General features: G+C 45.2%; 1 protein-coding gene across 2 annotated transcripts in view; it reads left to right on the top strand.

Moving 5' to 3' along the window:
* LOC144822417 (multidrug and toxin extrusion protein 1-like) overlaps nt 1–25,026 on the top strand; it is a 762,229-nt gene that overhangs the window by 334,668 nt on the left and 402,535 nt on the right. For both annotated transcript variants that reach the window (XM_078679904.1, XM_078679903.1), the window contains exon 3: nt 5,515–5,583. In XM_078679904.1, the coding sequence (XP_078536030.1) occupies nt 5,515–5,583 (69 nt within the window). The remainder of the gene's footprint in view (nt 1–5,514; nt 5,584–25,026) is intronic.

The raw sequence follows: 25,026 nt of genomic DNA, 5'->3' as shown, positions 1-25,026 counted from the left end.
TGTAGAGCAGGGGAATGCTACTTCGTGGCGCTCATTACAGGTCAAATAGGCAATGCCAAATGGGAAATCACAGGGGAAGATTGCAAACAAATAGCACTCACCTTACTTATGAACGTCTAGTTCTTCTGTAGTGTCAGGCAGTCCAGTCTGTGACATGCACGGTCTGTCTCAGTCAGAGTCTCTGAGCGCTGGTCTGGGGGCCGCAGCGGTGAGCCTCACTGGGTCACAGCCTGCCGCACAGCATTGCAGCATGCAGTCTCCCCGCACAGCACACGATCATGCCTCTCATGCCGCGCGGCCTCCATGATCATGAAGAGACTCAGAGACTCAGTGAGTGAGTCAGGTGAGGTCAATGCTGTGCCATCCCACCAGTGGTCCAACAAAGGGGGATAAATACGCACTCAGCAGCGCACTCTCTCCAGACTGCGACTCGGGACATCGATACAGCACAACACTCCAGTCGAGTCCCACCGACTTCCTTCCTGTTAACTGTTCCAGGACATCCACGGCGCCACATGCACTGTAGGCACAGCCATTAACGCAACAACCTGCTCAGGCCAGGCCCCACCGAGGGTCTCGGTATTGGGCAGTCATGGCTGCCAAGGTTTCAGATTGCTATGTGTGACATTTTCATAATTTCATTGTAATTATGAGTGACATTTCAATGACTGTGAGTGACACTTTCTCGCGAGTAAAAGGAAGACGAGCGGGAAACATAAATATCAGAAATTACACCCATTTGAGCAACTATAAACTCTATGAACATCTTAAAACTGCTATAAAGCAGCAGAAATGGAAGGGCAGCAGTAGCTGGCTCGCTGACTCTACAGCAAGCCCACCACAGACAGCACAGTATTGGGCAAGCCTCAGGAGAGTGAGGCTGATGCACACACAGCGATCACAGCCAGGCTGTATATATTCAAAAACAAATTATCTCATTATCTTCAACCCTGTAAAAATCATTAGTGGTCCGCCGCACCATACACTACCTGTCCAGCCCCACTGGCAGCAGCAGAGATCATATGAGCCGCAACCTGTCACAGAGCTGTACACTCCAAAGTCTGCTGACTTAGTGATGCTCAGCACGCTGAGTTCAAAAGCTAAAGTTGCACCACAGAAGATGGCTCTCACCGGGCCAGTCCCAAGACGAGTATAGCGCGACTAACTGCCACAGTTGAAAATTGAGCAGACTCACTGACCCTGCGTGTCGGTGTGTGAGACATGTATGCACTCATGCAGTCAGAATAAGAGACCTACAGACAATCCACAACTCTAAGTGAACATTCTATCGTTGGCCTCTTTGCTATAATCACACGAAAGTACCATTGCAAATACCTTCAAGGTCTACATTGTTAACATTAAGCATAATTGGATCTGATGATCCAGACCAAACACTTTGAATCCAGTTCTGGACTTTGTTGTTGTAAATGATTAACAGATGTATTAGTTAATTAAAGCAAACATAGACTACAACTCAAAGAATACATTAATGTGTTCTTAAGAGAACACACATGAGTAAAAACACAGTGATTGCCATACCTGAAGCAAATAAGCACTAACGTTCTTATTTTCACGTTCCTGCTTCCAAAGCATTTAGAATATTGTATTTGACTACAAGATGTAAGCGTGTTGAAAATAATATCCTTTTAGTCATGTGTATGTCACTGTAATTTGTGGGTGGGGGGGTGACATTCGTATGTCTGACTTAGCTAACACAACACACACCTGCCTCGAACTACTCTCTAATCAAAGAACAATTTGGGGTCCATTACGATGTCGGGCGGATCGCCACCGCCATGGTGGCGGTGGCGATCTGTCCGACATTAATGCCCGCCCGCCACCCATTTCCCCCCGCTATATTACTTTTGCGGGGGACCGCTGCGGACGTAAACACCGTCTGCCGCTTTTCCGCCCGGTGCGGAAAATGTTTAATATGGTGGCGGTGTCTAACAGACACCGCCAGCCATATTAGGATGGGCCAGCAGACAAGCTTTTCCGTGGCGGCAATGCCGCCATTAAAAGGCATGCGGAGACTCCCTGCGGGTGCCCGTTGAGGGGCCCCCTGGGACTCCGGGGCGTGGGGGGTGCACATGAGGGGTACCTATGGTAACCTCGGCATTTCAAAGTGCAACATGGCAGGCAACACACGGTGCCTGCCATGTTGTGCTTTGAAATGCACAACATGCATTTTCACCATTGCGGCGGGCGGCGCTTTCTGCACCGCCCGCCGCAATGGTAAAAATACAGGATGCGCCCGCCAGTGTGGCGGGCGCATCCTAATTTTCAAGGTGGGACCGCCGCCCCTATGGCGGGCGGTCCCATTTTGCACTGGGCCGCCATCCTAATGGACCCCTATGTTTTTGTCATTAAGCTACGAATAAAGGCAACTGATATTTGTTTCAACCAAACAAGCAGAAGCAATTCTAAAAGCAATCTCCGAGGCTCTTCGTGCAAGTTATATGCAACAATTTAACATAAATAGTGAAAACGCCATTCATCACCCTGTGCAGATTTTTTTGATGGAAGCCTGATTTTTAATATTAATGGTTAGACTTCTCAGTGCATTGAGCACCTGCTGCAGAAATCTGTAAGCAGTCTGGGGGTCATGTCACCAAATTCAAGCAGCTCTCCCACTCCTATGCCCCCCTTTGCATTCTGCTGCTTGACTTTATGCATTTCTACGTGCTACAGAGAGAAATAAGGGGTAAATGAAGTTCTCAATTTGAGGACCTGATAGCTCTATCTTTTATCCCTATGATGAGACTACACAAGATTAATACTGGTCAGCTGGGAAAGCAAGTCTGCCAAGTTTAGTTTCGTAAGCATAACTAGTTAGGCCACAGTGTTTTTTTTTTTACTCAGAATTCTGGAACTTGTAGACTGTGTTTTATGCTGGGTAATCCCAGATTCTGAGAAAAAAGCCTATACTGGCCTAAATAGTCGCGCACGGTCCTAGGAAACTTGGTAGCTGATGGGCACCTTCAATGCAGGTTATTTAGTCTGTGGTCTGCAGGATAGTTAATATTGTTAATTTTAAATTGTAAATTGTATTCGGCTGCCGCCTGGGCTTGCCTCGCTCCCCCCCTGGAAATGTCCACCATCGAGGCACAAACACAAGCAGAGACTGAAAGAACAAATCCGAAGCCGAATCCTGAGAATACGAAAGAAAAGCAAATTGAGGCTGGAGAGAGAGGGGGGTCCTGAAAGCCGGAACTCCACACCAGCGCAAAGACCTGGAACAACAAGGAGCCTCCCTGAAATAAAAACTCGGTGCCTCCACAGTCAGTGTCTCACGGGCACGAATTTCAAGGCAGGCAGGCCCAGCTCCCAGGGCAGATTCAATTGTAACATTGTTGCACTAGATTCACCCAGAGCTGAGCAGGCTACCGCCTGATCAAAATTAAATAATAATATTTTTGAAATCGGCGCGGCACCGCAGCTCACAGGCTTCTCAGAGATCCAGGAGACTTGATTGTGCTTATTTAATGTACTGCTGTAAGCACTGTGTTCTGTTGTTGGGGCCGATTTGAACCGACTGTGACTCACGGTCTGTCCAAATTGGCCCCAACAACAGAACTGGCCCCCCTGTCACGAAACCAGCCCCCACCCCATCCAGCCTACGGGGGAATTCCCCGGTGCCCCGACTGACCAGTCCGGCCCTGGCCTCACTGAAAGTACAGATCACTATTTTAAAGACAACCTCATCTCAGTGGACTACGCAAACTGTGTGGGGGGCTTATAAAACAGTGGTGATGGGCCTTGTGTGGACATAACAGAGTTGAAGTGCCTCCTCACAACAGAGATGGGATTGGAAGCACAATGGACTTTAGCGCTGATGCAACAGGAATATAACGACCTGGATACTGAGGCCGCCTAGGCGGTGCATAGTGCTACGGCTTACTGCCTGTATAATGTCGGGAATAAAACTGGTGAGTTTCTGGTGTCGCTAGGTAAGAGGGATCCGTTAAGAAACTAACTCCTGGAGATCAAAACAGAGATAGGAGAGCTCATCAGGGAAGGAGAGTGTAAAGCGGGGAAGTTAGCAGCTTGTTACATTCAGCTATACTGCGCCAGCAGTGACAAAAATTGCAGAGGATACAAATGTCTGCCATACACCTTCTGAGAATATCAGGTGATGATCTGGAGTTTCTAGAAGCAGATATTGATATTTGGTGGCAGTGGGGAGGGAGCTGCGGTCCGGGAAGGGCTTCGATCTGAACGGACTGCCAATTGAGCTTTACAAAATGATGGCAACTAAGCTTGCCCCACTGCTCTTAACTATGCACATGGAGAGTAAACAGTGGGGATCTCTGCCCCAGGACCAAAAGACTTGCCACTGTACTGATGATAAACGAGGAGGGAAAGCCCCCTGAGGAGTGCCCCTCCTATAGACCTATATCGTTGTTGAAAGCTGAGGTCAAAATATTGGGCAATGTACTAGTGAAGAGGCTCAAAAAGGTAATCCGCTCACTGATCCACACAGATCAGTCAGGATTAATCCCTGGTTCCTATACGGAAGAGGGCTAATTTAAGGGAAAATGGGACCGGTGCTGTCACCGAATGGCAAAATGGAATTTGATACAGCTGAATAGAACTACATCTTTGCAGTTTTGGCCATACATTTGGCCAATGCGTTAGGTCCTCCCACTCTACAATGGTTCTCTGGCCAGAGTCAAGGTAAATGTGGTGCATTCCCAGGTTTTTAAACTTCGTTGGGGCACTAGGCAGGGCTGTACATAACAGGACTTGGTGGTCCGAGGATTGCAATGTGGGGTCCGTGGGAAGATAGAATATCACTGTATGGGGAAGACATGCTTCTTCAGGTTGCTGACCAGATTTGAAGATGTCTAGATCGATGGAGATCATCACTAATTTTGGTCAATATTCTGGATATACTATCAAGTGGCACAAGTCTTTAAACCACCCAGTTTGGCGGGATGTTCTGCATCCGCCACCAGGTTGTAGGGTTCCTGTGGTACTGACTAGCCTCCGCTACTTTGGGAAATACATTACACCTAACACAGAGCTTTTCTTCAAGTGCAACTTGGCCCCACTATTAGACTAATTACGAAGAGATGTGAGGCACTGACGGACCTTTCCACTTTCCCTACTGGGTAGCGTGGCGCATTATAAAATGATTTCACTGTCATGTTTGTTATATGCTTTGCAGAACACCCCCTCTGAGGTTAATAGTGAAACAAGAGGGGCTGCAAGGGATGTGTAGGAAGGCTACAAGCAATTCTTGAATGTATTATAAGGTGCAGGACAGTGCTATTGCTAAATAATGTTGATGTTTTCATAACATTCTTAATAAAGAGATCTTTTGAAAAAATATATCAGTTTTGGACACTAGGGCACAGAGAGGTTACTCTACGTTGTTGGTCAGGAGATAAATATGCTCAGACCTTGTTCACAATTAACAACGTAACTACTGAACCACATATCCTCTGCATATGGTGAAATATTAGTTTGAGCACCTGCCTCTGATTTAATTACAGCTGTGTTTTTTTCCAGGTCATGGCCGTCCTGGGTTTTTCTTTGGGAGTCGGATTCTCTGCAGCAACTGACACACTCATATCACAGGTGAATACTGTCATGATAATGATATTTTCTTATACTTTATTTTGTGATTGCTTTTTTGCCTGCAATGATTTTAGAGTTGCAAGGTATGTGATAGTGCATTTAAACGTTTCTTCTTCCTGCAAGGGATCCGTAAAGCACCGCATCTCTGTCCTTGAAGTGAAGGAGTTTCACCAGCATTGTGTGAGGGGGGAGCCCAGAGGTGGGTACCGCGCTGGGACCCGGTACACCCTCTCGAGGGAATAAAAGGGTGTAAGGATGGGTTGAATGTTTTGAACCAAGCCTCTAGGTAGGCAATGGGGTCAGACCCCTCAATTCCCTCCAGCAGCCCCAGAATAAGAATATTGATCCTCCGGGAGCGACCCTCCAAGTCATCTGCTCTAGTCTCCAACTGTGTTACGCGAACTTGTAGGTCCCGGATTTCCACCAGATGATTCTTCATGAGTGGCTGTCGGGCAGAAAGGGTTTTCTGGATGTCTGTGACTCTGTCCGCAAGCTTGCAGTGGTCATCCCAGAGGAAGTTCAGGTCTGTGGCTAGGAATCCAGAGCTATCCTCCATGGTGATCCTGGAGTGTTCTATTGCTGCCAACACTTTGTCCAATTAGTTAGATGTGGAGAGGGTCTGCTCTCCCTCCTTCCCCCTCATATGGCATCGGGAGCTAGGGAGACCAATTGCGCGGGAGCCGGCATGTGGGTCCCAGTGGCTGACCCCTGTTGGCAAACATGGTAGGCAAAACCTCTCTACTTACCAAGGATATTGTAATGTTGGATCTGGTACATTAAAAAAGTTGAGAGTGCACTTAATAGAGCTCATGCTGGTCTCAGTCTGGCAATAGGATCAAAAATCAACTCTCTTACATTTTGGGAGATATGTGAGAGATGGGGATCTATTCGCGACACAGAAGAACTCTCAGCTTCTGCAATTTCTGTCAAGATGCTAGGATCAGCAGGCTGTAGAAATAGAAGCCTTGACCAGCCCCAGGGTAGATGATCTTATCTATGCCTTCCCCCTCATTCCTCTAAATCTAAGGGTTCTGGTAAGACTCCAGAGGGAATCAGTGGAGATGATTATGGTCCTTCAGTTCTGGATAAGCAGACTGTGGTTTTCTCTCCTGAGACTCCTAGCAGTGGAGCAGGAATGGATACTACCTTTCTCGCCATCTACTCTGAATTACCCTCTTCTACCTCTAGACACCCTACCACGATTTAAACTGCTGATTCAGAGGTTGAGAGGGCAGTTTTTCTGAATAATGGTCTCTCTCTCTTTAGCTGTCTCTAAATCTCTGCAAGCCTCCAGAGGGCAGTCCACTAATAGGACCATCATTGGGCTTCTTTCGATGCTTGATGTATAGTGAAGTCCTTCAGTTCATACAGGACCGATTTTATGAGGTTAGTAATGTCTACTTAGACTGCACTGGACTGCAATTAAGGCATTGAAGTCCCCCTGGAGTGACCTCTACCCAGTAGAACCTCTAGTTTGAAAGCTATTTAAGGGTTGAGACAAAGGATTTGAGATTGTTTTTCAGCTTGAGATCTAACGCTAGTCTTGTTTTTCCTCCAGAGGGCTCCCATTGAACCTTAGAAGTGGTGTCTGAGCAATTTCTCACACTTAAGGTGTTTGTTCTAGGTCCAATAGGCACCTCAAAGAGGACAAGGGAATTAAGGGCCTTTGTATGTTGACACCTTTACTTCAGAATTTTGAAGATAGAATGGTCTTCTCTCTGGACCTGAGATGCCTTCCACAGATTAATTCTAATTTTCAGATAAGTCAGGAGAAAATACTACCTTTCCTCACAGCCAGACACCAACAGCTCAGGTCCTTTTGTACATCTTTTAGATGTGGTGAGGGCAGTTAAAACCTAATTTAAGAGGTTGGCCAAATATAGAAGATTTGATAGTCTATTTGTTAATTTCAGGCCAGGTAAAAGCTGAGACTAGCACTCCTTGTGCACCCTACCAAGGTGGATAAAGGCGGTCATTTTCTCTGCCTATCAGGATTGTGGAAGGGAGATTCCTAGGGTAGTGGGAGTACATTCTACCAGGAGAATAGCAGCATTATGGGCAGATTGGGCAGAAATGTCCACTAGATATAACTGTAAGGCTGGCACTTTGCACTCCGCTTTGAACTTTAACTTACATTATTAGCTGCATATTATTTAGGATTCTGAGCTGGCTTTCGGATCACACCTTACTTTATGATGAATGTCCCTTTCATGTTTTATCTGAAATTAGAGTACCTGTGTTTTTTTGTTTCTTTCTGTGTTCTTGTTGAAGAAAATAATAATCAAACAAGCGAAAGTATGGTAGAGGAATGTAAGACGGACGGAATGACAATAAATTGCTTCCAAATCTTTACAGTGTAAAGGGTTTTTTTCCCCTGATGAAGGAGTTTTAGCTTCAGCAAACCTCGAAAAGTAAGGAAAGGATGAGGATGGAAGAAGATGAGGAAATTCTTGGATTATTTACTGGTAATCTTTGTAAATATGCACATTTACTTGGAAAGTAAATATTAGGACGAGTAAGAAAGGATTGGAGTAATGAAGATTTGATGTAAGTAAGCTGACCTTTCACTCCTATGAGACACATCATTTAAACTTCACATTCATTCAATAAATGCAGATCTAAAAGAAAAGTATTTTTAATTTTGTATAGCTGCGTGAAATGCAAAGAAATACGCAGTATAAATATTTATGTATATTTATATGTATTCCTGCATTAATTGTGTATTTTTATAGTGGCAACTTTGCGTGGGTGCTATATAGCATTGTACATCAGATATGTGAGATAATTCACATCTATGTATATTCCATTCGGTTTGTACTCGTTGACATTACACGGTTACATTGAATTTCACAGATTGAAAAAAAGCAAATTAATATTGGCAGAGTCATTTGACCCAATCAGTAAAATTAAGCCCCAATTATCTCACCACAAATTTAATTTATGATGGGTGCCTGCAATGTTTCTATGTAAGAATTAAATATTAGGACACATCTTGACGAATTACGAAAATTGTGTTTTCATCCATTTTTTTGTATATAATTAATCATATTTTCCTGTTTTTTACACACAATTGCAAACAGCTTACAGTGCTAATGCAAACCATGAGCAAGGAAAGTTTGCATACAACTCTCAGGCACTAGTGCGAAAACATGCATAACTGCGTTTTGCATCAATTTCAGCCCGATAGCTCAATTCTAAATAATCAAATAAGTGAATTTTCTAATCACATGACTTTTAGTCGTGTGCCAAAGTGAGGATTGCAACCAATTTGTCCAGGCAGGAGTGTGGCTCACTGATTAGAGCGGCAGACCCTGATGCAGAGGTCTGGCCCGGGACCAGGGTTCAATTCCCGACGCGGCAGCGTCCTGAGCCCAAAAATGTCCACGGACTCGATAATTCTCGCCTCGGTGCCTATTCTAATCATGGGGTCCCACGCTGCAACTCTGGGCAATAGTTGCTTAATCTCCACTACGGCGGCCCACCCGCTGCGGGATGCCTGGCTTTCACCCTGGGGATACCCAGTAGGGGTTATCTCACAGGGAAAAGCCAGGACGGGTTCCCAAGGCAAGCGCCTTGATGCCTTCGGGTGATACGTGCGCTATAAGTTGCAATACATTTACATTTACAGGCATATTACCCACTAGAGAACTTATTCTTTATTTTATGTGTTTTATTTTTATGTTCTTCTTTTACCTTTGGTGATGCAGTGCGTGCAACGAAATTCGTTTTATTTATTTAAATGTTTACTTACCTGTAAAACTCCGTAATACATACATTACTACCCCCCACCCTGCCCCTCCCCCTGCCCACGTCACCGCCCTACAGAAACACCTACTGCTGACCGCTACTGTCTCTGACCCTTTTCCCTACCCTCCCAATCCTGCATGCGCTGCTTCTCTCTCTCAAAAGGGGGTGGTGATGGACAGAGTATCTGAGTTAATCAGAACACTCCTACCCAGTCAACAGATCAGGGCTTGATCCATCACCGTTTTTTAGCTCACTGCACCATCCCAGTTCAGAACCTGGCTATATGCAAATTAGTCTGTCCCTGGCCCAGTGCATCATGGGAACAGGGCAGACCAAACTACCAAGCCAATTCTTCACTGGAAAGGAAACAAGCTTCCGGGGACCGGTTTCTGGCATTACAGCCGTCTTCGGCCCGGCTTGCTTGAATCCTGATGGTGCAGTGAGCAAGGGACTCACATCTGAGCATACCCTTCCACACTTATGGTGGCCAAAATAATTTCAAAAGGGGGTGGTGATGGACAGAGTATCTGAGTTAATCAGAACACTCCTACCCAGTCAACAGATCAGGGCTTGATCCATCACCGTTTTTTTAGCTCACTGCACCATCCCAGTTCAGAACCTGGCTATATGCAAATTAGTCTGTCCCTGGCCCAGTGCATCATGGGAACAGGGCAGACCAAACTACCAAGCCAATTCTTCAATGGAAAGGAAACAAGCTTCCGGGGACCGGTTTCTGGCATTACAGCCGTCTTCGGCCCGCCTTGCTTGAATCCTGATGGTGCAGTGAGCAAGGGACTCACATCTGAGCATACCCTTCCACACTTATGGTGGCCAAAATAATTTCAAAAGGGGGTGGTGATGGACAGAGTATCTGAGTTAATCAGAACACTCCTACCCAGTCAACAGATCAGGGCTTGATCCATCACCGTTTTTTAGCTCACTGCACCATCCCAGTTCAGAACCTGGCTATATGCAAATTAGTCTGTCCCTGGCCCAGTGCATCATGGGAACAGGGCAGACCAAACTACCAAGCCAATTCTTCACTGGAAAGGAAACAAGCTTCCGGGGACCGGTTTCTGGCATTACAGCCGTCTTCGGCCCGGCTTGCTTGAATCCTGATGGTGCAGTGAGCAAGGGACTCACATCTGAGCATACCCTTCCACACTTATGGTGGCCAAAATAATTTCAAAAGGGGGTGGTGATGGACAGAGTATCTGAGTTAATCAGAACACTCCTACGAGTCAACAGATCAGGGCTTGATCCAACACCGTTTTTTAGCTCACTGCACCATCCCAGTTCAGAACCTGGCTATATGCAAATTAGTCTGTCCCTGGCCCAGTGCATCATGGGAACAGGGCAGACCAAACTACCAAGCCAATTCTTCACTGGAAAGGAAACAAGCTTCCGGGGACCGGTTTCTGGCATTACAGCCGTCTTCGGCCCGGCTTGCTTGAATCCTGATGGTGCAGTGAGCAAGGGACTCACATCTGAGCATACCCTTCCACACTTATGGTGGCCAAAATAATTTCAAAAGGGGGTGGTGATGGACAGAGTATCTGAGTTAATCAGAACACTCCTACCCAGTCAACAGATCAGGGCTTGATCCATCACCGTTTTTTAGCTCACTGCACCATCCCAGTTCAGAACCTGGCTATATGCAAATTAGTCTGTCCCTGGCCCAGTGCATCATGGGAACAGGGCAGACCAAACTACCAAGCCAATTCTTCACTGGAAAGGAAACAAGCTTCCGGGGACCGGTTTCTGGCATTACAGCCGTCTTCGGCCCGGCTTGCTTGAATGCTGATGGTGCAGTGAGCAAGGGACTCACATCTGAGCATACCCTTCCACACTTATGGTGGCCAAAATAATTTCAAAAGGGGGTGGTGATGGACAGAGTATCTGAGTTAATCAGAACACTCCTACCCAGTCAACAGATCAGGGCTTGATCCATCGCCGTTTTTTAGCTCACTGCACCATCCCAGTTCAGAACCTGGCTATATGCAAATTAGTCTGTCCCTGGCCCAGTGCATCATGGGAACAGGGCAGACCAAACTACCAAGCCAATTCTTCACTGGAAAGGAAACAAGCTTCCGGGGACCGGTTTCTGGCATTACAGCCGTCTTCGGCCCGGCTTGCTTGAATCCTGATGGTGCAGTGAGCAAGGGACTCACATCTGAGCATACCCTTCCACACTTATGGTGGCCAAAATAATTTCAAAAGGGGGTGGTGATGGACAGAGTATCTGAGTTAATCAGAACACTCCTACCCAGTCAACAGATCAGGGCTTGATCCATCACCGTTTTTTAGCTCACTGCACCATCCCAGTTCAGAACCTGGCTATATGCAAATTAGTCTATCCCTGGCCCAGTGCATCATGGGAACAGGGCAGACCAAACTGGGTAGGAGTGTTCTGATTAACTCAGATACTCTGTCCATCACCAACCCCTTTTTGAAATTATTTTGGCCACCATGAGTGTGGAAGGGTATGCTCAGACATGAGTCCCTTGCTCACTGCACCATCAGGATTCAAGCAAGCCGGGCCGAAGACGGCTGTAATGCCAGAAACCGGTCCCCGGTAGCTTGTTTCCTTTCCAGTGAAGAATTGGCTTGGTAGTTTGGTCTGCCCTGTTCCCATGATGCACTGGGCCAGGGACAGACTAATTTGCATATAGCCAGGTTCTGAACTGGGATGGTGCAGTGAGCCAAAAAACGGTGATGGATAAAGCCCTGATCTGTTGACTGGGTAGGAGTGTTCTGATTAACTCAGATACTCTGTCCATCACCACCCCCTTTTTGAAATTATTTTGGCCACCATGAGTGTGGAAGGGTATGCTCAGACATGAGTCCCTTGCTCACTGCACCATCAGGATTCAAGCAAGCCGGGCCGAAGACGGCTGTAATGCCAGAAACCGGTCCCCGGATAGCTTGTTTCCTTTCCAGTGAAGAATTGGCTTGGTAGTTTGGTCTGCCCTGTTCCCATGATGCACTGGGCCAGGGACAGACTAATTTGCATATAGCCAGGTTCTGAACTGGGATGGTGCAGTGAGCCAAAAAACGGTGATGGATCAAGCCCTGATCTGTTGACTGGGTAGGAGTGTTCTGATTAACTCAGATACTCTGTCCATCACCACCCCCTTTTTGAAATTATTTTGGCCACCATGAGTGTGGAAGGGTATGCTCAGACATGAGTCCCTTGCTCACTGCACCATCAGGATTCAAGCAAGCCGGGCCGAAGACGGCTGTAATGCCAGAAACCGGTCCCCGGAAGCTTGTTTCCTTTCCAGTGAAGAATTGGCTTGGTAGTTTGGTCTGCCCTGTTCCCATGATGCACTGGGCCAGGGACAGACTAATTTGCATATAGCCAGGTTCTGAACTGGGATGGTGCAGTGAGCCAAAAAACGGTGATGGATCAAGCCCTGATCTGTTGACTGGGTAGGAGTGTTCTGATTAACTCAGATACTCTGTCCATCACCACCCCCTTTTTGAAATTATTTTGGCCACCATGAGTGTGGAAGGGTATGCTCAGACATGAGTCCCTTGCTCACTGCACCATCAGGATTCAAGCAAGCCGGGCCGAAGACGGCTGTAATGCCAGAAACCGGTCCCCGGAAGCTTGTTTCCTTTCCAGTGAAGAATTGGCTTGGTAGTTTGGTCTGCCCTGTTCCCATGATGCACTGGGCCAGGGACAGACTAATTTGCATATAGCCAGGTTCTGAACTGGGATGGTGCAGTGAGCCAAAAAACGGTGATGGATCAAGCCCTGATCTGTTGACTGGGTAGGAGTGTTCTGATTAACTCAGATACTCTGTCCGTCACCACCCCCTTTTTGAAATTGCTTCTCTCTCTCAGACATGCTCCTGGATGCAGGGCTTCAAAGCACCAGAACAAAGAACACTTCACTCTAAGCTTCATATACTTGAGTAAACTCACAAAGGCCTTCGCCGAGAGTGGCACAGTTCAGTCAAGGGGGAAGACATGTTCTGGCCCTCAAACCTCCTGGCTCCACAGCTAACCAATCAGGCCCACATTTCCCAGGAGTAAATGCCTCTAACTCCTAAAATTGAGATGTACATCAAACCTAAGCCAGAGAACAACACAGCTGCTCACAGAAAAGGTGTTGTACATCATTTTTTAGCAGCCAAACCCCCACCTCAGTTTTCGATCTAGGGGTACGCTGTTTTCTGAAAAAAAGACAGCAGGATTTCCAGTTATAATCAACTTGGCCCACGCAGAGGTGGTTTGCTCGCCCTGCCCCCTCCCCTTCTCCTCTGATGGAGATGTTTATAAGGGAAGAAACAGGAAGCCATGTCATTATTTTTGTCCCCTCTCTCTCTCTGCCACAGGGATACCTCTGTGATTAACAAAATAGTTATGTGTATTTTTTGTTTTTATTGGGGTATTTGACATGCACGAAACTCCAATAACCTACAGACAGTGACTACGGCATGAGCGCATCGTCTGTGTGTGCATAGGCATGAGAACACACACGTGCGGAGTCGAGTTGACACCAAGTAATGCAGGAAATGTATGCGTGCTGTAATGAAAACTGTGCATCAGGCTGTTAGTGAGTGAGGTGAGATCGTTAAGTAAAGTTTCGCTGTTAAACGATTTGTGATCTACAAGTGGCGAGTTACAATCCGGATTTCGGGCAGCTTCCTCCCATACTTAGATCGGTAAATTGAGTGGCATTTACATTTACAGTTGTATTTATGTATTTATATGTTTACTTAGAAACTTATATAGCTCGCAGCTACCCCCAACGGAGGCGTCCCACTCCCGGCGCTGCGAACAGTAAGCAGTTGTGAGTGTCTCTGTGCGACTAAGGGTTGGTAAACACACCTAGGGCCTCATTTATGAAAGCCTTGCGCCACCGGTGCGTCACTTTTTCCCATGTTAAAAGTGACGCACCGGCGGCGCAAGGCCTTCATAAATAAGGCCCCTAGGTTTTTAAATTGTGTTGAAATAAGCATTCCTATTCTGTCATATGGAGGGACAGTGTCAAGCTGTTCCAGGATCGAGCAGATCTGTGTTTGTAGCGCTGATAAACATTTAGGTTGAGGCGCCTTACCAATTAAACTATAGGATCGTATCGTCTCTACCACATGACTTTCCAGGTTATGTAATCTGCACTTCGTTCATTTTGAACTGTCTCTTCTTCTGCCAGCAAGCTCTAAAGGCGCACAGAAAAGAGTCTGGCAAAAACAATGAAAACCAGCTGTCATTCGATTATAGCACTAAAGTACTCTCGGAACCCTATTGGACACCACAAATATTGAAATATTCCTATACAAAACGTATGAGTAGCTAGACAATTTGTTATATATGTATTTATTGTGATTGAGTGGCAGCTCACAACATGTTGTTTCACAAAATCTGCAAACAAATACTTCCTGACTTTGCCTGCTAATCTCTGCACACCACCAGCATTCGCCTGCCCCCCGACTCTCCTTTTCCCTTTATGTCAGTCTCTCTGAATTTTCATCAAAGATTCCTCACCTTCTAATTAACATTTCTTTCTGTTCATAAAACGTTCAATCCCCCCTCCTTTCTGATGTTTACCTGCCCTCACGGGTGCACTCCTGGCACTCTCCATTAAACATAGCATGCACCCCAGATCCAATGTCACACATTTCCATTGGCTCATTTTAATGTCTGGAGGGTTTGGGACAGACAAGCTGACATCACTGGGGATTTGATTACTCAAGCGCATCTCATTCGTCCAACTTCAATCCCCTCTGTGATGAAATGGTTTGATGCCTCCCCACCAACTGATCCCTAGATGCGTCACGTTGTAAATAGGGTGCATTGTTTGCGCTGCTGTTGCATCACAAAAAGTGACGCAATGGTGGCGCAAAGAGGCGCAAGGGGTTTGTAAATCTGCCCAGAGGTCTTTAACATTTATGTCAGAGTTTCATTTGTTTTTATATTATTATTATTATTTAAGATTTGTAGAGCGCATTGCTACCCTAGGGCTTCCCAGCGCTGAGAAGAGACAGGATGCAAGCAGAGGCTGGATGGAAGTTAGAGATACTGCTTGAACAGCCACGTTTAAAATTGACTTCTGAAATTCTAATTCTTTATTCATGATCCACGATTCATGTGGTAATGAATTCCACATTTTGGGTTCTAGGTGGGAGAAGGATCTGCCTCCCCACCTTGCTTTCCTGATGAATATTGGTTTTACAAGTCCTTCTGAGCTAGATCTCAGGCTCCTATTTGGGACATACGGGGTCACCAAGTTTCTGATTTTTCTTGGGCCCATGTTGTGTAATGCTCTGTGTGTTATAATCAGTGCCTAGAGTTTGATTCTGACCACCACCGGGAGCCAATTAAGGGCCCGATGTAGGTAAATCTTTTTTACCACTTCTTAAATACCGATTCATACCGAATCGGTATTTAAGAAGTGGTAAAAAAGAGGAGAGCAGATGTAGGTAATTGTATTTTTACAATTACCGAATCGGAAGGATTCGGTATTTACCGATTCGGTAAATACCGAATCGGTAATGCCCATTGATTCCTATGGGCATTGAAGCCCATAGGAATCAATGGGCATTACCGATTCGGTATTTACCGAATCGGTAAATACCGAATTTTGCAAGGGTGCAGGGGGTGTCACTTTGACACCCTCTAGCACCCCAAAGACGGGCATGTGTGCCATGTGGCACACAGACATGCCCTAAAGGCATGTCTGTGTGCCACATGGCACAGGTGTGCATGCACAGATGTGCATGCACACCTGGATTCGGTATTTCACCACCCAATTGGATTGGGTGGTAAAATACCGAATCTAAAAGGCCTGTAGCACTGGAAACAGAGTTACCTACATCAGGAATTTCCCGAATCGGTAAAATTACCGATTCGGTATTTTACAGAATAGGTAAATTTACAGATTCTGTAAAATATAGCCCGCTACATCTCAATGACCCATTTACCGGTCGGTAATGGCCGAATTCGCCCGTTACCGACCGGTAATGGCCACCTACATCGGGCCCTAAGTGCTTTGTGGAGCCGGAGACCGCCCATACTGTACTTAAAAATTGTATCTGAGCACTATTAAGAGTCTGGGAGTTTGGCTTGACCCAGCTCTTAATTTCCTGGTGCAAGCCGTGAAGGTAGCAGCTACTTGCTACGCCCTGATCGGATCACTTAGGAAAATCATTGGGCCTCTTCCGTTCGAGGCTAGGCGGATATTAGTACAGGCCCTGATTTTATCACGCCTGGACTATTCCAACGCAGTTTACTTGGGGGCCCCACAGGGGACACTCAAGGTCCTACAGACTGCTCAGAATTGTGCAGCCCGGTTGTTATTGGACATTCCATGAAAGACTTCAGCCAAACCAGCGCTGCGACAACTTCACTGGCTGCCAGTACAACAAAGGATTGAATTTAAGGCCATGACCATTGTCCATAAAGCCTTAACCAAGGTCGGACCAGCCCTTATCCAACCTATGTTCCGCCCCTATCAAACCTGCAGGACCCTAAGGTCCAGTAACAAGAACTTACTGGCGATCCCTAGGATAAAGAGAATCCGTATGGGTGGCAGGTGTTTTTCTTTCAGGCGGCAAAACTCTGGAATAACCTTCCGGATGTTATACGGCTGGAAGATAACCATCTTAGGTTCAGGAAGTTGTTAAAAACGTTTCTGTTCCTTTAAACCTCGGGAATGAATGGATCACTGAAGCGCTGGGATGCCTCCGGGTAGCCATGCGCTATACAATTGCGTAGTCTTTCAGTCATTCATTCATTTTTGTCTGACTCCCAAGCTGGGGCCTTACGCAGCAGCCTTGCTGCCACATTCTGGACCACCTGATGTCTGTTGATCATGTATTTCAGCGTCCCAAGGAATAGTGAGTTTCCGTAGTCCAGACGTGATGTGACAATGGAGTTCACTACAGTCTTTCTGAGCTGTATGGGAATCCGATCTAGTATTTTCCGGAGTGTTCTGAGTAGTCCAAAACAGGTGCTTACTACTTTCTTGGCTTGAGTTGTCATAGATAGGTCTTTTTTGAGCCAGAAGCCCACATTCTTGATGGATTCTTTCAGCGTGGGTGGGCTGCCACAGCAGTTGGGCCAGCCTATTGATGACCTAGTAATTGTCTTCTTCCCAAGGACCATTAGTTCCGTTTTGTCCCTGTTTAGTTTTTAAGCAGCTGTTAGTCATCCATTTCCATAACTTTCTCCATACAGGGAGATAACCTGTTGGAGTCCCAGTTAGTTCTAGGGTCTAAAGAAATCACCAGCTGCATATTGTCAGCGTAGGATGTCATGGAGATGTTGAAATCTTCGGCGATCCGTGATAATGACTCCATATAAACATTGAACAGTGTGCGGCACCCCACAGGTTAGGGACATCGATTTGGAGAGGATATTATTTTCCATAACTTGGAAAGTTCTTCCTTCCAAGAACACAGCCAGCCACTGTAGCGTGGTGCCTTGTACACTCATGGCCGAAAGTCTGTTTCACAGAATGTGGTGGTCCACCTTGTCGAAGGTGGCACTCAGGTCCAGGAGTAGTAAAGCTGCTGAGCTTCCCCGATCTAACGACATTCTTATTGTCTCGACCACTGTTAACAGAGCAGATTCAGTGCTGTGTTGTGCATGGAATACCATCTGGATGGAGTGGAGACAATGGTTTGTTTCCAAGAACTCTGCCAATGATCTGTTTACATGTTTTTCCAGTAGCTTACCGATGAATGGCAGCATCGATATGGGGCGGTAGTTCCCTAGTTGTGCTGGGTCTGCATTGGGTTTTAAAGCAAGGGTCTAATTATGGCATGCTTCCATGCCACTGGAGCTACGCCCAGCTCAAGATACTCGTTCCTGATCTTAACTAGTGTAGGGAGGATGGAAGGTGTGACTGTTTTGAGGATGTGCGGGGGGCTCGGTCTAGTGGTGAGCCAGACCTCACCTTGCCCATCGGAAGTTCCAGATCCCCTGCCTGCACTAAAGGGAGATTGTTGATGGTTTGTAGGTGGGAGGTTTCCACCCGATACTCTTCCAGCCTTGCAGTCATTTCCCCTTCAGTCCTAAAAGAGCTGTAGATGTCCGTGACTTTAGAGAGGAAGTAGGTGGCAAAGTCATTGCACCTTTCCTCCGATGTCTCAGTTAGGTGATGATCCTGGGCTGGAGAGGTTAGGGCTTTGACTACTGCAAACAGTTCTTTTGAGGAATTCTCCTCAAAGAGTTTGGCTGGTGATGCTGTTGTGGTAAAGTCTAATGGGTGCCTTGTAAAAGGTTTTAAGTTGTGGGTCATAGTTTTACCTCCAGTCCCTTTACATTTTTTTGCAGTTTTTCTTTAAAGAGAGTAGTTGGTGGTTGAACCATCCCCCCGTTTTGTGTCTGGCTTTTGGTTTTGAGGTGATTTTGGGGGCTACTTTGTCCAATGATTGGGTGATCTAGGTTTCCCAGTTTCAGTATGCTTCCGCCACTGTTTCTGATGTCTTGATGTTTGGTACGGTCACATCTGCTAGGACGTTCTCCCAGGCCTTTGCATTCAGCTTGGTTCAGCATCTTTTCTTTGTCTCAGCCGTGGTTGTGGCTTTGCCCTGCTCTCTTGCACTCTTCCCTAGATTAAAAGGAATGAAGTAATGATCGACCAGGGCACTGATATCGATGGCACAACTTTAGTGTTGGGGTTATTAGAAATAACTAGATCCAATATGTGTCCCATGGTATGTATGGCAGACGTTACTAACTGGGAGAGTTGTAAGCCCTCGAGATGTAGCAGCAGCCTTTTGACGCTAAGGAGATTCTGGTCCTCAAAGTGTAAGTTTAGATCTCCTACAATGGTGGTGATGTTTATTTTCACCAATATGCTAGCGAGAGAATCAGATAGGTTTGTCTTGAAACTCTCCATATGGGCCCGGATGTCTATAAATTAGGAGCCCTGAGAAGGTGTTGGTAGGTGATAATGAAATAGAAAATTGGAGGTATTCTCACCCATTGTTGGGGAGGGCATCGATGGTACAGTTAAACTCATTTTTTTATCAAAATGTTCGGTCCACCCCCCACCTGCCCTATCCGTTCCAATCTGTATATTTTGTATCCTGGAGGCAGGGCCAGTACTATGTCAGGGGAGGAGCATACCATAAGCCAGCTTTCTGTGATGAATAGGACATCTAGGGGGGTGTCCTCTAACAGCAAACAGGTTTCTGTTTTGTGTTTGTGCAGAGAGCTGCAATTGATCAAACCTAGCATCCATGCCTGCAACTCCTTTTGCAACTTGATTTTACTCGTCCCTGGCTCGGACAGCGCTTTCATCTCTAGGTTAAAAGGTTGACAGGTTTTGTCTAGTGTTAGCTTGCCCTCGAATTCCCAGCCCCTGTTACAACCAACTACACAGGGTGTGTTGAAACTATGTAATTCATCACCGGTGTAAGTGATTCTTGTAATTTGTGCAGGGTTCCTGGCCCCTGTTCCTGATCTGCCGTGGACGGGTGCAGATGGGCTTGCCTTTGGCGTGCCAGCAGCATGCTTGCTCCTCAACCTTCATTTAAGGGTGTGGGGCCAGTCAACTAGACTGCTGACCTCCGTTCCCCAGAGTGCACTCTGTGGTAGAGAGGGGTATCTCTACCTGTCCAACGCACTCTATGATCTTGCCTAACGGCCAATGCACTGCATACGCTGACCTGCAAGGTTTTTCTATTCAGCGTACTGCGTTGTGCGAGGTGCAGTGTGGCTATGTGCACTACCATAATGGGGAAAAATGTGCGGTAAGTACTTTTTTTTTTAATCTTTATTGTGCAGTTCATAGCATACAAAAAAGCGAAAAAAACAGTAGAATTTAAAACAGTAATAAAGTAAATATCATAAACCATGCTTTCACAATAAAAGTTCCAGATGTTGGAGCATTGGTTGCCATATCTTCAGCCCTAGTTGTTTTTTTCTCACAGATTTGATGAGGTATAAGTTAAATTCTAGATGGAACACATTATAGAATTTAGCTCTCCACATTTCAAAGACCAGGGCCTCTGGTTTCAACCACATTGTAGCAATACATAACCTGTCTACCGCCATTGCCATAAAAATAAAATCTCGGTGGGGATAATAATTCTGTACACTTTCCATGTCAGTACCCACCCCAAAAAGCAGCAATTCGCGACTAATATGACATTGCACCTTCGTTGTTGCAAACAGAAATTCCTCAATACATAGAAAAAACTGAGAGAGTGCATTGCAATCAAAAAATACATGAACAATATCTGCTTCATCCATTTGACATCTAAAGCATTTTCCATCATGAATATTACCCCACTTCATCATTTTAGCTGGCGTATGATATAAATTAAACACAGTTTTATAATGTTGGGTACGTAGATTTGCAGACAAAACTACTGCTGCCGCTATATCAATTGATTCTTGCAAGAATGAACCAGAACTATCCAATCGATTTGCCATTTCACATCTTGCATTTCAATATCGGCCGGTTGCTTTAAAAGTAAAATTTCATACAAGGCCCCAATCTTAGCCCCTTTTAAAAGAGCTTCAATAAATTCAATGTTAACAATACCCTGTGGTCGACATTGTTTATATAGAAAATCCTGTATTTGTAAATATTTGAAAAAATCGTTCTTCGTGATTGCATATACTTCCATTAAATCCATAAATGAAACCAGTGCACCTTCCTTAAAAAAATCCCCTAAACGACAAACCCCTTTATCTCTCCAAGTTTGCATCTTTGTAGCCAAAAATATCAACGGTAATATGGCCCTGGAGTCAAGAGGTGTATAGAAATTGATCCGTTGAATAGCCAGAATTTTCCAAAGCCACTTCCACCCCTTGTAGGCTGCGGTCATAATTTTAAAGCTGGTACGCTTGAAATAGCTTGGCTCATAGAACTTCAACAAGGCTTCACACGCCTGATTTCCCATTGTCATCTGATAAATATTAGGTGACTCAAACTGCTGTGTAGCCCCCTCTGTTACCATATACCTCACATTTTGTATAAGGCATACTAAATAATATTAGATAAAATTTGGGACCCCCATCCACCGCGTACCAATGGTAACGTCCTATATTTTGAAGCACCACGGGGTTTCCTCCCGCCCCAAATAAACCTATCCGTAATACCTTGAAGCAGCATTAATTGTGCCCTTGACAACTCCAAAGGAACCGTCCGAAAGTAGTATAGGACTTTGGGGAGGATACACATCTTTAGCATGTTACGACTTCCAACCATTGACAAGTGTAAGCATTCTAGTTTTTCTAACTGGCTTTTAGCAGCCCCTATTATATCATTCCAATTTACATCAATTATCTCCTGAATGGACATCCTAATTTTAATCCTCAAGTACTTAGCCTCTTTCGTTACTCGTGGCTCACTCGGACACAACCCCGTCGTACAAATAACTTGGGTTTTAGAGATATTCAATTTATACCCAGCAACCTGTCCAAATGATTGCGTCAAACATTCAACCTCCCTTAATGCTGACTCAGGATCCGAAATCACGACCGCGATGTCGTCAGCATAGGCAGGGACACGCACATCGTATTCGCCTACCAGCATTGATTGTATTAAATTGGTATACTCCAGTAGTTGTAATAGTGGCTCTATATAAATAGCGAAAAGCAAGGGAGAGCAAGGGCAGCCCTGCCGCGTTCACCGGGTAATATAGACAAACGATGACTCTTGTCCCATAGTACATATTTTAGCCCGAGGGCTCCTATACATAGTTTGTAAAGCCTGCAAGAACAAGGGACCCAACCCCATTTTACGCATTGTGACCCATAAAAAACGACCACGTAACGCGGTCAAATGCTTTTTCCGCATCCCAAAAAATAATACCAATATTCTTTTGAAGTGCAGTTGCATAGTCTATTAAGGCTATTACCCGATGACGATGGTTTACTATACTTCTACCTGGAAGAAACCCAAGCTGATGACGAGATACAAGCATTGGGGTAACTCGCACCAACCGAGTAGCCAATATTTTAGAGTAGACTTTTGCATCAGCATTAATTAATGATATGGGCCTGTATGACCCCAGCAATCGAAGAGGCTGATCTTTTTTTTTAAAGACTACTATATTGGCGTCGTCCCAGGACGCCGGCGGGTTTCCACATTGAGCAATAATAAAAGTAGTGAGCAAAACCTCCTTAATAACGCTAAATAATAGTTGATAAACCTCCAGAGGTGTTTATCCGGGCCAGATGCCTTCCCTAACGCTAACTCTTCTACTGCAAGCTGCAGTTCTTGCATAGTAATTGGAGCCTCCAGCATTTCCCTCTCAGGAGACCCAAGTTTAGAAAAGTCAAAATCCTGAAGATAAGTTTCTATTTGATCTTGAGCAATTAAATCTTGGGTATATAATTCTTTATAATATATACGAAAAACCTCCATGATACCATTCATGGTTTCAACCAGTTCCCCTCTATCATTCCCCAGCATATCAATACGTTGAGACGCCTGCCTGCCCCGCATTCTATGAGCCGAGCATCTACCCGTTGCCTCTCCATATTCATATCTTTCAGTTTTATGAGCATTGTACTGAGCAGCAATATCTTGACTCCAAACCCCATTAATCCTAGCTTTCAAACTAGCAACCTTAGTTTGTACAACTTGGGAGTCAACATTAGATTGGATTACCGACATAAGTTCACACTCTGCCACTCTAAGTTCCTCAATCAACCCTGCTATCATAGCTCTCTGTTCTTTTTGTTTAGCACAGCCATAGCTGCATGTTTTCCCCTGACACCTGCATTAAAAGAATCCCACACCATCGGTTGACTAGCAGTGCCTCTATTGTCTTCTAGAAACTGCGTAGCCCATAACTTAATATGAGTTATAAACTCCTCATCACTAATACGTTTTTTGTTGAAAGTAAATGCTCGTACTACATGTACCGGCTGCAGGCAGATCACATCTAAAACTACTGGGCTATGATCAGAAGTAATTCGAGGCATAACTTGCATCTTTGCGCCAGCAGTTAAAAATCGGGGTAAAAAAATATAATCCAGCCTCACAAATTTAGAATGGGGAGAGGAAAAGAAAGTGTACCCTGGATTACCCGAATTTATCTTGGACCACCCATCACCTAGTCCATGTTGGGATATCAGCTGATAGGCCCGATATACCTTCAGCTTACGACCTTGATAACCCTGAGAATGAAATCCCCATGTATGGGTGTCTCCATGTATATTAAAATCACCAAGTAATATCAATGGCATTGGCCACTGTGCTAACTCCACGTTCAGGAACTCAAGAATTTCTGCCTCGTCAAAATTAGACCCATACACTGTACATATTGTAACTTTGGTGGCCCATATAGTACACTCACTAATCGCCCACCGTCCAAGATTGTCAACCCGTATCCTACCCGTACCAGCTACAGCTCGGCTACCCATTATGGCTACCCCCTATTCATAGTAGATTGTTTAGACCCTGCTAATACAGAAAAACCCAATTCTAATAAAACCTTGTAATTGGACCAGGAAATGTGGGTTTCCTGCAGACAAAGAATATCAGGATTAATTAAACTCAATTCATTAGTTACCCGTTTTCTTTTCAAAGTATTATTGAGACCGCAAACATTAAAGGAGCAAATTCGTAGCTTCCTAACCGCCATCAAAACAGGTAATTTGCAGGTCGTTAATAAATAAACAAGAGTTTAACTTCGCTCCAACATACTTAAAGCAGATGCTATGAACTGACACTTTAGCATTTTTTCCCCACAAACCCTTGCACCCCCCATACCCACAAAACCCACAGTGCCCCCTAACCCACCCCAACACCGCCACCCCAAACCCCCCTCCCTCTTGAAGTGGACCCTCCCCCCTTAGTTAGGGCAATAGGGCTGATGGCCCTTGTGATGCTCGGTGAGTGGTTCCCATGCTGCTCGGCTCACCAAATCTAAATATATCAACCTTTGTCTCTTATCTTAATACAAACAGAATAAGTCGGAGACCTCCTAAAAAAAAAAAACAGAGACAAATAGAAGGAAAGAAGAGAAAAAAAAAATGAGAATACGGTGTAGAATCAAGAACAGTCCAGGCAATATATCGGTCCGTCAAGGAAGTGTATGCATATACTCTTTTGCAGCAGCCTCTGAAGTAAAGAAAGGATTCTGACCCTTATTAACAATTTTTAAAGTTGCAGGTTGCAATAAAAAAACTTGTAGACCTTTTGCTTGTAAGGGTACAATCAGCTGCCGTAGTTTCCAACGCTTTTCAACAGTAGAATGACAAAAGTCTGGCCAAACAAAAAACTGTATACCTTTCCCAGTTATCTTACTATCAGGCCTTGCCATATCGTATAATACCTGTCTTGCCAGAAAATTGTTAAAATTGTTCAAAGAAATCAGAATAGCCCATCGCTGCTGTGGGCTTACTTGACCACTTCTTGGCGATCGCTGCCGAAAAGGAAACCTATGGGCCCGTTGTATCTTGCGACTCCAATTCCATTCAGAAACTTCACGGAACGCTTCCTCAAATAATTCTGCAACAAAGTTACACACATCCTGTCCCTCAAGACCTTCCGAGACACCAAGTAAGCATAGATTATTTTTTTTTTTTTTTTTTTTTTTTTATACCTTTATTAGCATCAAAAGGATATACAATTCTAGGCCTACAACCAAATCGGCCGGCCTCAATATGTAAAGCGGTCACAGGTTCCAAGGCAAATAATACAGATTCAAGCAGCAAAAGCAAAGGCAAAACAATCGTAAAAAAGGGGGGAGAAGACACCTAGGAACCAGACGG

The sequence above is a fragment of the Lissotriton helveticus genome, chromosome 3_1, assembly GCF_964261635.1.
Source record: "Lissotriton helveticus chromosome 3_1, aLisHel1.1, whole genome shotgun sequence".
Classification (NCBI taxonomy): Eukaryota; Metazoa; Chordata; class Amphibia; order Caudata; family Salamandridae; genus Lissotriton; species Lissotriton helveticus.
This window is presented reverse-complemented; position numbering and strand designations above follow the sequence as displayed.